The sequence below is a fragment of the Carcharodon carcharias genome, chromosome 5 (genome assembly GCF_017639515.1).
Source record: "Carcharodon carcharias isolate sCarCar2 chromosome 5, sCarCar2.pri, whole genome shotgun sequence".
NCBI classification, from domain to species: domain Eukaryota; kingdom Metazoa; phylum Chordata; class Chondrichthyes; order Lamniformes; family Lamnidae; genus Carcharodon; species Carcharodon carcharias.
In genome coordinates this window covers 20,809,099-20,821,796 of record NC_054471.1, presented here as the reverse complement: position 1 = coordinate 20,821,796, position 12,698 = coordinate 20,809,099, and the positions used below count along the sequence as shown (strand labels likewise).

The 12,698-nt window shown below is 43.2% G+C and overlaps 1 protein-coding gene across 2 annotated transcripts in view; it reads left to right on the top strand.

Annotated features, from left to right (window-relative positions):
* soul4 (heme-binding protein soul4) overlaps positions 1-12,698 on the top strand; it is a 92,136-nt gene that overhangs the window by 54,473 nt on the left and 24,965 nt on the right. For both annotated transcript variants that reach the window (XM_041188341.1, XM_041188342.1), the window contains exon 4: positions 8,962-9,103. In XM_041188341.1, coding sequence (XP_041044275.1) covers positions 8,962-9,103 — 142 coding nt within the window. The remainder of the gene's footprint in view (positions 1-8,961; positions 9,104-12,698) is intronic.

The window sequence follows — 12,698 nt, the reverse complement described above, 5'->3', positions numbered from 1 at the left end:
CACTACCCCAATCCCATGTGCTTTAATTTTACATGCTAATCTCTTGTGTGGGACTTTGTCGAAAGCCTTCTAAAAGTCCAAATAAACCATGTTTACTTGCTCCTCCTCATCAACTCTACTAGTTACATCCTCGAAAAATTCCAATAGATTTGCCAAGCATGATTTCCCTTTCGTAAATCCATGCTGACTCTGTCCAATTCTACCACTGTTTTCCAAGTGCTCAGCTATGAAATCTTTTATAGTGGATTCTAGAATTTTCCCCACTACCAACGTCAGGCTGACTGGTCTATAATTCCCTGTTTTCTCTCTACCTCCCTTTTTAAATAGAAGGGTTACATTAGTTACCCTCCAATCTGTAGGAACTGTAAGAGAGAGGTAAAAGTGGACATTGGGCCGCTGGAAAATGACGCTGGAGAAGTAGTAGTGGGGAACAAAGAAATGGCAGAGGAACTGAATAGGTACTTTGCATCAGTCTTCATGGTGGAAGACATGAGTAACATCCCCAAAGTTCAAGAGAGTCGGGGGGCAAAGGTGAGTATGGTGGCCATTACCAAGGAGAAGGTGCTAGGAAAACTGAAAGGTCTGAAGGTGGATAAATCACCTGGGCCAGTTGGATTACACCCCAGAGTTCTGAAGGAGATAGCTAAAGAGATAGTGGAGGCACTAACACCTCTTTCAGGAATCACTGGAGTCAGGGAGGGTCCCAGATGACTGGAAAATTGCTAATGTAGCCCCCCGTTTAAGAAGGGAGTGAGGCAAAAGACGGGAAATTACAGGCCGATTAGCCTGACCTCGGTCGCTGGTAAGATTTTAGAGTCCATTATTAAGGATTAGATTTCAGAATACTTGGAAGTGCATGGTAAAATCAAGCAAAGTCAGCATGGTTTCATCAAGGTGAGGTCATGCCTGACAAATCTGTTAGAATTCTTTGAGGAGGTAACGAGTAGGTTAGACAAAGGAGAGCCAATGGATGTTATCTACTTGGACTTCAAGAAGGCCTTTGACAAGGTGCCGCACAGGAGGCTGCTCAGTAAGATAAGAGCCCATGGTGTTAGAGGCAAGGTGCTAGCATGGATAGAAGATTGGTTGTCTGGCAGGAGGCAGAGAGTGGGGATAAGGGGGTGATGGTGGGGGGCGGGGGGGGGGGGGGGTGTTGCGGGGTCCTTCTCAGGATGGCAGCTGGTGACTAGTGGACTTCCACAGGGGTCAGTGTTGGGACCACAACTTTTCACTTTATACATTAATGATCTAGGTGAAGAAACTGAGGGCATCCTGGCTAAGTTTACAGATGGAGGGGCAGGCAGTATTGAGGAGGCAGGGACTATGCAGAAGGAGTTAGACAGGTTAGGAGAATGGGCAAAGAAGTGGCAGATGGAATACAACATGGGGAAGTGTGAGGTCATGCACTTTAGTAGGAAGAATAGAGGCATAGACTATTTTCTAAATGGGGAGAGAATTCAGAAATCTGGAGTGCAAAGGGACTTGAGAGTCCTAAATCAGGATTCTCTTAAGGTTAACTTGCAGGTTGAGTCAGTAGTTAGGAAGGCAAATGCAAAGTTGGCATTTATTTCGAGAGGACTAGAATATAAAAGCAGGGATGTCCTGCTGAGGCTTTATAAGGCTGTGGTCAGACCACATTTAGAATATTGTAAGCAATTTTGGGCCCGTATCTCAGGAAGGATGTGCTGGCCCTGGAGAGGGTCCAGAGGAGGTTCACGAGAACGATCCCAGGAATTAACATATGAGGAACATTTGAGGACTCTGGGTCTATACTCAGTTGAGGTTAGAAGGATGGGGGGGATCTGATTGAAACTTACAGAATACTGAAAGGCCTGGATATAGAGTGGACGTGGGGAAGAAGTTTTCATTAGTAGGAGAGACTAGGACCCGAGGGCACAGCCTCGGAGTAAAGGGAAGACTTTTTAGAACAGAGATGAGGAGAAACTGCTTTAGCTAGCGAGTGGTGAATCTATGGAATTCATTGCCACAGAAGGCTGTGGAGGCCAGGTCACTAAATGTATTTAAGACGGAGATAGATAGGTTCTTGATTGGTAAGGGGATCAAAGGTTATGGGGAGAATGGGGTTGAGAAACGTATCAGCTATGATTGAATGGCGGAGCATACTCGATGGGCCGAATGGCCTAATTTCTGCTCCTATGTCTTATGGTCTTATGGTTCCAGAGTCTATAGAATCTCGGAAACAGGCCCAGGTGATTTATCGGCCATCATCCCATCAATTTCCCCAACACCATTTCCCTACTCACAGAATCACGCAGTGCAGAAGAGGCCCTTCGGCCCATCGAGTCTGCACCAACACGTGAGAAACACCTGACCTACCTACCTAATCCCATTTACCAGCACTTGGCCCATAGCCTTGAATGTTATGACGTGCCAAGTCCTTTTTAAAGAATGTGAGGTAACCCGCCTCCACCACCCTTCTGGGCAGCGTATTCCAGACCGTCACCACCCTCTGGATAAAAAAAGTTTTTCCTCACATCCCCCTTAAACCTCCTGCCCTTCACGGTGAACTTATGTCCCCTCATTACTGACCCTTCAACTAAGGGGAACAGCTGCTCCCTATCCACCCTGTCCATGCCCTTCATAATCCTGTACACCTCGATTGCCCCTCAGTCTTCTCTGCTGCAACGAAAGCAACCCAAGTCTATCCAACCTCTCTTCATAACTTAAATATTTCATCCCAGGCAACATCCTGGTGAACCTCCTCTGCACCCCCTCCAGTGTAATCACATCCTTCCTATAATGCAGCCACCAGAAGTGCACACAGTACTCCAGCTGTGGCCTCACCAAGGTTCTATGCAACTCCAACATGGCCTCCCTACTTTTGTAATCTATGCCTCGATTGATAAAGGCAAGTGTCCCATATGCCTTTTTCACCACCCCACTAACATGCCCCTCCGCCTTCAGAGATCTATGGATACACACGGCAAGGTCCCTTTGTTCCTCAGAACTTCCTGGTGTCATGCTGTTCATTGAATACTTCCTTGTCAAATTACTCCTTCCAAAGTGTATCACCTTACACTTTTCAGGGTTAAATTCCATCTGCCTCTAATCTGTCCATTTGACCATCCCGTCTATATCTTCCTGCAGCCCAAGACACTCAACCTCACTGTTCACCACCCGGCCAATCTTTGTGTCATCCACAAACTTACTGATCCTACCCCCCTACTAATACTGATTTCTTTCAGTTCCTCCCTCTCACTAAACCCTGTGGTCCCCAACATTTCTGGTTTGTTATTTGTGTCCTCCTTTGTGAAGACTGAACCAAAGTATGTATTTAGTTGGTCAGCCATTTCTTTGTTCCCCATTATAAATTCCCCTGTTTCTGACTGTAAGGGACCTACATTTGTCTTCACCAATCTTTTTCTCTTCAAATACCTATAGAAACTTGTGCAGTCAGTTTTTATGTTCCCCGCAAGCTTACCCTGGTACTCTATTTTTCCCTTCTTAATCAATCCCTTGGTCCTCCTTTGCTGAATTCTAAACTGCTCCCAATCCTCAGGTTTGTTGTTTTTTCTGGCCAATTTGTATGCCTCTTCCTTGGATCTAATACTATCTCTAATTTCCCTTGTAAGCCATGGTTTTGCCACCTTTCCTGTTTTACTTTTGCACTAGACAGGAATAAACAATTGTTGCAGCTCACCCATGCGCTCTTTGAATGTTTGCCATTGCCTAAGCACTGCCATCCCTTTAAGTAATGTTTCCCAATCCATCATAGCCAACTTGCGCTTCATACCTTCGTAGTTTCATTTATTCAGATTCAGGACCCTAGTCTCAGAATCAACTATGTCACTCTCTATCTTGATGAAGAATTCTATCATATTATGGTCGCTCATCCCCAAGGAGCCTCACACAACTATGCCAATTATTCCTTTCTCATTACACAATACCCAGTCTAGGATGGTCTGTTCTGTAGTTGGTTCCTCAACGTATTGGTCCAGAAAACCATCCCATATACACTCCAGGAATTCCTCCTCTACGGTATTGTTACTAATTTGATTTGCCCAATCTATATGCAGATTAAAGTCACCCATAATTACAGATGTTCCTTTATTGCATGCATCTCTAATTTCCTGTTTAATGCCATTCCCAACATCACTACAGTTTGGGGGTCTATACACAGTCCCCACTAATGTTTTTTGCCCCTTAGTGTTTCTCGGCTCTACCCATACAAATTCCACATCATCAGAGCTAATATCTTTCCTCCCTATTGCGTTATTTCAATTTGGTCATCTCTCATTCTTCTAAACTCCAATGAGTACAGGCCCAACCTACTCAATCTCTCCTCGTAAGAAAATACCTCCATACCCGGGATCAACCTAGTGAACCTTCTCTGGACTGCCTCCAATGCCAGTATATCTAACTAGTGCCTTGTATAGTTTTAGCAAGACTTCCCTATTTTTATACTCTATTCCCTTTGAAATAAAGGCCAACATTCCATTTGCCTTACCTATCACTTGCTGAACTTGTACGCTAGCTTTTTGTGATTCATGCACGAGGACCCCCAAATCCCTCTGTGTTGCAGCTTTGCTCAGTCTTTCTCCATTTAAGTAATATTCACCTCTTCTCTTCTTCCTGCCAAAGTGCATAACCTCACATTTTCCCATATTTTATTCCATCTGCCACATTTTTGCATACTCACTTAACCTGTCTGTGTCCCTCTGTAGACTCTTTGTGACATCCTCACCACTTGCATTCCCACCTATTTTTGTGTCATCTGCAAACTTATCGATATTATATTAATTTCCCTCATCGAAGTCATTAATATATATTGTAAATAATTATGTCCCCAGCGCTGATGCCAGTGGCACTCCATGTTGCCAGCCTAAAAATGCCTCCCGTGTCCCAACTCTCTGTCTTCTATTAGTTCACCAGTCCTCTATCTATTTTAGTGTTCTACCCCCATGGGCTCTTATTAAGTAGCCTTATGTGTGGTACCTTATTGAACACCTTTTGGAAATCCAAATATATTACATCTACTGGGGATCACAGCTTGCATGTCATCATGGAATAGGTGCAGGATGGTGACAAATTTCTGGGGGCAGCAAAATTTGAGACACATCTACAAAGCACAATTTAAGAGTGTGATGGAATATTCTCTGTATGTCTAAATGTACGGGACTCCCAACAACACTCGACACCATCCAGGACAAAGCAGCCTGCTGGATTGGCACCCCATCCAACACTGAAGTACAGTGGCAGAAATGTGTACCAGACAAAAGATGCACTGCAGCAAGTCGCCAGGCACCCTTCCAGCCCAGGAATCAATTTAGTGAACCTTCACTGTACCCACTGTACTGCAAGTAATCCTTACTTAAATATGGAGAGCAAAACTACACACAGTATTCCAGATGTGAGTTCACCAAAGCCCTGTACAATTGTAGCAAGACTTCTTTATTCCTGTTCTCCAGTCAAGGCCAATGTGCCATTTGCCTTCCTAATTGCTTGCTGTTCCTTCATTCTTTCTGCATTCCTTGTACAAGTACTCCAAATCTCTTTGAACATCAACATTTACAAGGTTTGCACCTTTTTTTAAAAAAAATTCTGTTTTTCTATTCTAACGACCAAAGTAAATAACTTCACATTTGCCCACATTATACTTCATCTGCCATCTTGTTGCCCACTCACTTAACTTGTCTATATCTCTTTGCAGGCTCTCTACGTTCTTAGCACAGCTTATCTTCCCACCTAGCTTTGTATCGTCAGCAGCTGGGCTGATAAGTGGCAAGTAACATTTGTGCCACACAAGTACCAGTGAATGACCATCTCCAACAAGAGAGAAATCTAACCATCTCCCCTCGACATTCAATTGCTGAATCCCCCATTGACCAGATACTGAACTGGACCAACTATATTAATACTGTAGCTACAAAAGCAAGTCTGGGACTGGGAATTCTCCAAGATGTCCACCATCTGCAAGGCACAAGTCAGGAGTGTGATGAAATATTCTCCACTTGCCTCGATGAGTGCAGCTCCAACAACACTCAAGAAGCTTGACACCATCCAGGGTGCCTGCTTGACTGGCACCCCATCCACAAGCATCCACTCCATCTACTACTGACGCAGAATGGCAGCTGTGTATACTAGCTACAAGATGCACTGCAGGAACTTATCAAGACTCCTTAGACAACACCTTTCAAACTCGCAACCTCTGCCATCTAGACGGACAAAAGCAGCAGACACATGGGAACGCCACCACCTGGAAGCTCCAAGACACTCATCATCCTGACTTGGAAATATATCGCTGTTCCTTCACTGTCACTGGGTCAAAATCCTGGAACTCCCTTCCTCAGCACTGGGGTGGTTCAAGAAGAGGTCTCACCACCGCCTTTTCAAGGGCAATTAGGGATGGGCAATAAATGCTTGCTTAGCCAGTGACACCCACATCCTGTGAAAAGAATAAATAGAAAAACTTAGATTACCCTCTGTTTATTCATGTAGGTCAATAATATAGATTCTAAATAGCTGAAGCTCCAGCAGTCCGATAGTCACAGCCTGCCATCTTGAAAGTGCCCTGTTTATGCTCAATCTCTGCTTTCTGTCCGTTAACCAATTCTCTATCCATGCCAATATATTATCCCAACTGCAAGAGTCCTTATCCTGCCTATTAATCTTTTGCGCAGTACCTTATCGAATGCCTTTTGGAAATCCAGGTATGCTACATCTTCTGGTTTCCTTTTATCTACCTTACTAGTTACATCCTCAAAAAACTCTAATAAGTTTGTCAAACATGATTTCCCTTTTGTAAACTCATGTTAACTTGTTCTAATGATACTATACTTTTCGAAGTGCATTGTTAAAACTTACTTAATAATAGATTCCAGCATTTTCCCAACAACTGATGTTAGACTAACTGGCCTGTAGTTCGCTGTTTTCTCTCTCGTTCTTGAAAAGTGGTGTTACATATGTCAACTTCCAATCTGATGGGACCATTCCCAAATCTGAGGAATTTTGGAAAATTATAACGAGCACATCCAGTATCCCTGCAATCATCTCTTTTTGAACTCGGGTGTAGGCCATCAGGTCCTAAGGTTTTTGTTGGATGTGAGTCCGTTAAGTTTCTCCAATACTTTTCCTCTGTTGATATTAATCACATTAACTACCTCACTCTTTTTAAGACCCTAGGTTACCCTATTCCTGGTATTTCTAGATCTGGACAGACATTTGGTGAGAGAATCAGTTGAATGTTGCAGACAGTGTACTGCGTGTTCTCTGAATTCTGAGGACCATGGACCAAAATTAACTTCTGTGGTCTTGTACTTGTGCCAAGTTCTTTTGAGTAACCAGTTTATTTGTTTTGCTGGATGGTTGAGGAAGCATGTTCACCAGGACACCAGCAGAACTCCCTGCTCTTTGAATAATGCCATTGGATCTTAACAACATAGAATGACAACGAATATACAGCAGAAACAGGCCAGTCTGCCCAATCAGTCCACGCATTTATGCTCCATTCAAAGCTCCTCCCATCTCTCCTCATTAAAGGGTTGCAGGAGCAGAGGACCAGGGGTGGAGTGGTGGGGGGAGGGTGGGTACATGTGCATAAATCATTGGGCAGGGCGGTTTCAGAATATGGTTAATAAGTCATATTGGATCCTGAGATTTATAAATAGAGGCAGCGTACAAAAGCGAGGATGTTATGATGAACTTTTGTAAAACTCTGGTTCAGCCTCAACCAGAGTAGTGTGTTCAATTCTGGGCACCACATTTTATGAAGGATCTGAAGGCACTGGAGAGGGTGCAGCGGAGATTTACAAGAATAGTTCTGGGGGTGAGAGACTCAGTTAAATGAACAGATTGGTGAAGCTGGGACTGTTCTCCTTAGTGAAGAGAAGGTGGCAGGAGATTTAATAGAGTTGTTCAAAATCAAGAGGGGTCTGGACAAAGTAGATAGGGAGAAACTGTTCCCATTTGCGGAAGGATAGAGAAACAGAGGGCACTGATTTAAGGTGATTGGTAAAAGAACCAGAGCCAGATGAGGAAAACTTTTTTTTTTTTACACAGAAGTGGTTTGGATTTGGAATGCACTGCCTGAATTGTGGTGCAGGCAGATTCAGTCATGACTTTAGATAGTACTACAGTTCTGATCTAACCACAGTTTGATACAAGTTTAGCATAACTTCTCAATTCGATCCCTCTAGAAATAAACCGTAGTGCTTGGTTTGTTTTTGTTAGGGCCTGATTCACCAGTGTCACAACTTTGTGATTCATTACATAAATTATAGAATGCGCAGCATGAACCAAGTCTTTTGGCCTTACGAATTCATTCCGATGTTTATACTGCATGTGAGCTTCCTCACTTCAGTAGATAGCATCCCTGCCTCTGCGCCACAATTTCTGGGTTCAAGTCCTACTCTAGGACTTGTTGGCCACAGAAAAAGGGTTAATGACAGCCAAATATGTTGATAATCAACCTGCTAATCATTCCAACAGACTCATAGAGGTGGTAAGAGTGGGAGAGATTCCTGGTCAGCTTCACTTGATGCAGAGTAGTGTCCCTCAAGCAATAACCATTTGTCTCTCTATAAAAGAAAAAGATGCCTACGGTCCATCATGAACTATGGCTAATTATGGACTGAAGGAGCTTCCTTACCTATTTGCACATCCTACTATCACTTTCTCCCTCTTGTGTTTATCTAGCTTACCCCTACTGTATTGATTTACCATCTCAAGGGAACAGGGAGAGCAATGCACCACTTTGTTTGAACTACATGGTAGTGCCACCTTGATTATGTTCTTGGTATGGTATGAACTCAACTTTCTGACTCAGAGCTACGAGTGTAACTAACTGAGCCAAGCCAATAATTAAATTTTGTACAAAGATATTCCAGTTCACAGAATTATAGTCATAGAAATTCTACTCATACAACAAAGTGTATAAAATACATTCCTTGTTTAAATGGCAAGAGATATAAACAAATGTATGATTTCAATTTTTTGTCATAGTGCAATGAAATCATTTATGAGGAATGCTTCTACCCTTCTGGGAAATGGGCTCATGTAATCAAAGGGGAAAAATTATATGAACAAAGCGTATCACTGGCATTCATGAAACTGATGCATTATATCTGTGGCGAAAATTCAGCAGGTAGGAGGACCGAAGACTTGTAAAATATGTGCAAGAAGATTTGCAGAAACATTTATACCTATTTGTACTATGCATACTGGTACTGTTTTTCTCAATAAACTAAAATCCTTTTATTAATTGTTATATTTTCTATTTTCCTGCTCATTTGCCCTCTCTCCCTGAAGGTATGCTGGCAAATTATTCAATGGACGGCTGCAGCCCTTTGATATGCTACCCAAGTAGCCAACCTTTGTAACTTATATTTGACAAAGTGCTAACAGACAACTCTATCTTGGAGAGCCTTGACAGCCTAATGTGATCCAGTTCTGCCCTCGTCTGATAATCTTACTCATGTACTTTCTCAAAGGAGTTACTGGTTAGCAATCAAAAGTTTACCGGATTTGTTCAAGTGATCGCAAGCCTCCTAAGATAAAAGTAAAGTACTGTGGATGCTGGAAATCTGAAATAAAAACAGAAAACGCTGGAAAAACATAGGTCTGGCAGCACCTGTGGAGAGAGAAACAGAGTTAACCTTTTGAGTCTGTATGACTTTTTCAGAGCTAAAGAGAAGTAGAAATGTGATGGATTTTATACTGTTTAAAAGAGAAGGTGGAACAAAATAGAAGCTCTGGGATAGGTGGGAGCTCAGGAGAGATTGACATGGGCACAAGACAAAGAGAGTGTCACTGGTAGGTTTTTTTTATTTGTCCATGGGATGTGGGCATTGCTAGCTAGGCCAGCATTTATTGAACCTTACCCTAAATTTAAAAGTCAACCACATTGCTGTGGGCCTGGAGTCAGACCAGGTAACGACAGCAGATTTCCTTCCCTAAAGGACATTAGTGAACCAGATGAGTTTTTGCAACAAAACACAATGTCATGGTCATCATTAGACTTTTTATTGAATTCAGATTTCACCTGTCTTGTTGGGATTTGAATCCCGGTCCCCAGAGCATTACCCTAGGTCTCTGGAATACCAGGCCGGTGAAAATACCACTATGCCACAGCCTCCCCCAGTATTGGAGACTGAAGAAGGTGCTTATAGTGGCATGAAGGTAAGATAGCAGAACAAAGGTCAGTGCTCTATTAGAGCACAACATAGAAATAAGTGGCAATGATGGGTTGGGGGAAAAAGGATTAAAATTTTTTTAATTAAAATAAAAAAAAGATAGAAAAAAATGAATAAATAAAAACAAATGAACAATTTAAAAAAGTAAAAATTTAAAAATTGGCTTTAAAAAGGGTTAAAGATGGAGGAGAGTGTTTATGGTCTGAATTTGTTGAACTCAGTGTTAAATCCGGAAGGCTGTAAAGTGCCTAGTCAGAAGATGAGGTGCTGTTCCTCCAGTTTGCGTTGGTCTTCACTGGAACATTGCAGCAGGCCAAGGACAGACATGTGGGCATGAAAGCAAGATGGTCTGCTGAAATGGCAAGCGACAGGAAGGTCTGGGTCATGCTTGTAGACTGAGCGAAGGTGTTCCGCAAAGCAGCCACCCACTCTCCGTTATCTCCCCAATGTTGAGAAGACCGCATTGGGGTCAGCGAATACAGTAGACCAAATTGAAGGAGGTGCAAGTGAAGCTCTGCTTCACTTGAAAGGAGTGTTTGGGGCCATGGATGGTGAGGAGGGAGGAGGTAAAGGGGCAGGTGTTGCACCATTTACGATTGCATGGAAAGGATGTGTGAGAAGGGCATGGAGTTGAGGGTGATGGAGGAGTGAACCGGGGTGTCACAGAGGGAATGGTGCCTACGGAATGCTGGCAAAGGGGTGAGGGGAAGATGTGTTTGGTAATGGCATCATGCTGGAGTTGGTTGAAATGGTGGAGGGTAATCCTTTGGATGCGGAGGCTGGTTGGGGTGAAAAGTGAGGACAAGATGGACCCTATCATGGTTCTGGGAGGGACGGGAAGGGGTTAGGGCAGAGGTGTGGGAGATGGATTGGACATGGTTGAAGGCCCTGTCAACCACAGTGGCGGGGAGGGACCCTCAGTTAAGGAAGAAGGAAGACATATCAGAAGCGCCATTTTCGAAGGTGGCATCATCAGAACAGATGCAGTGGAGGTGGAGGAAATGGAAGAATGGGATGGAGTCCTTTAGAGGAAGCAGGGTTTGAGACGCTGTAGTAGAGGCAGCTGTGGGAGTTGGTGGGCTTGTAATGAATATTGGTAGCGTTAGGAAATAGAGATAGTTTAAGTAGGTTATATTAGTATTTGTGAGTGTTAGGAATGAGTTTTAGCTTTAAACTTTAAGTTTGATATGTATTTCTGTATTTGTGTGTTAAGAAAAGGTCATGTTGAGTTTTAGTTTTACTTTAAAAGGTGCCTGCATTTCTGTTGAGAGTTTTACGACTGTTGCAGCAAATTTAAACATGCAAGAGTAGAAAAACTGGGCTGTTGCCTAGCAACAGGGGTCCAGAGAGGCAGGCCCCTCACACGGACACACACACACACACACACACACACACACACACACACAAGAAACTAGAAACAACAGTTTGATTTGGAAGCTGTTTGAGTTCATTTGGTTTTGAAGACAGCTGCCAAGCAGAAACAACCTAGAAGGGGAAGATAGTCAGTTCCACGCTAAAGTTGGTTGAAAGTAGCTGCCAGAGAGAGACTGGAGCAAAGGACACAGATAGCAAGTCCCAAACTAAAGAAGAAAGTCTCCAAATCCAGGGGAGTGGAACAGGAGAAAGTCCCAAGAAGACCTTCCAGTCAAAAGAAGGATAGAAACCTGGGAAAGGTCCTGTTCTATGGAAGTGAAAGTAAGGAGCTGAGAGGAAGGCTCCAAGTTTCATCCGTAAAGGAAGCAGATTTTAAGCGAGAGGCCAGAAAGACTAAAGAGACAGCTGAAGGTCTGGAACTCTTTTCTATGGGCATATGAAGCAATGGTGTACTGTTGACAGCTGAGTCAGTGAGAGAGAGTGCATGGAAGAAAGCTTGAATGCACGTGGTGATTTGGGGAGAGAAACATTGGAAGGAGAGTTTGAAGGGATGTGTACCCTTGCGGAAGGCATCTGAGAGAAAGCATCGGTTTGGGTGAAGATTCAAAAGCGAGTTCTTGGAGACCAGAAATTGGAAACCCTTGTGTGAAAGACATAGTTCAGTGAGACTGATGGGTTCACGGTGTGACAAGCATCCAGGGGGAGTTGAGGAGAGATTATAGCATCTATTTGGGGTGGCATCTGTCACTTGGTTTCAGAGTGTGGTGTGCCTGACCATAGGTTGCCAACAGGTTTATATGGACTGCATGCTTACTGTGAACATTAAAGCACAAGATAGCTTTTGTAACTTGTGTTATCCTTACAAATCTGTATATATCTGTAGTTGTGGATGAAGGAGTATTGTAATATAGTTAATCTTTTCTTATTTAATCAATGTTGTTTTCTTCTGTTAAAAGTTCATTAGCTGACTCCAGTGACTCTGTTCAGTACCCTCTCCACGAATCTAAACAAACAAACGAAAGTTAGGATCTATCAAGCTGGGTTCCACCCTGGGAATCAGGCTTATCCAGTGATAACCTCAGCTGGGGATCATAACAGTAAACATTCTGTCACCAGAAATGGAGTCAGAGAAGTCAAGGAAGGGAAGGGAAGTGTCGGAGATGGACCATGTAA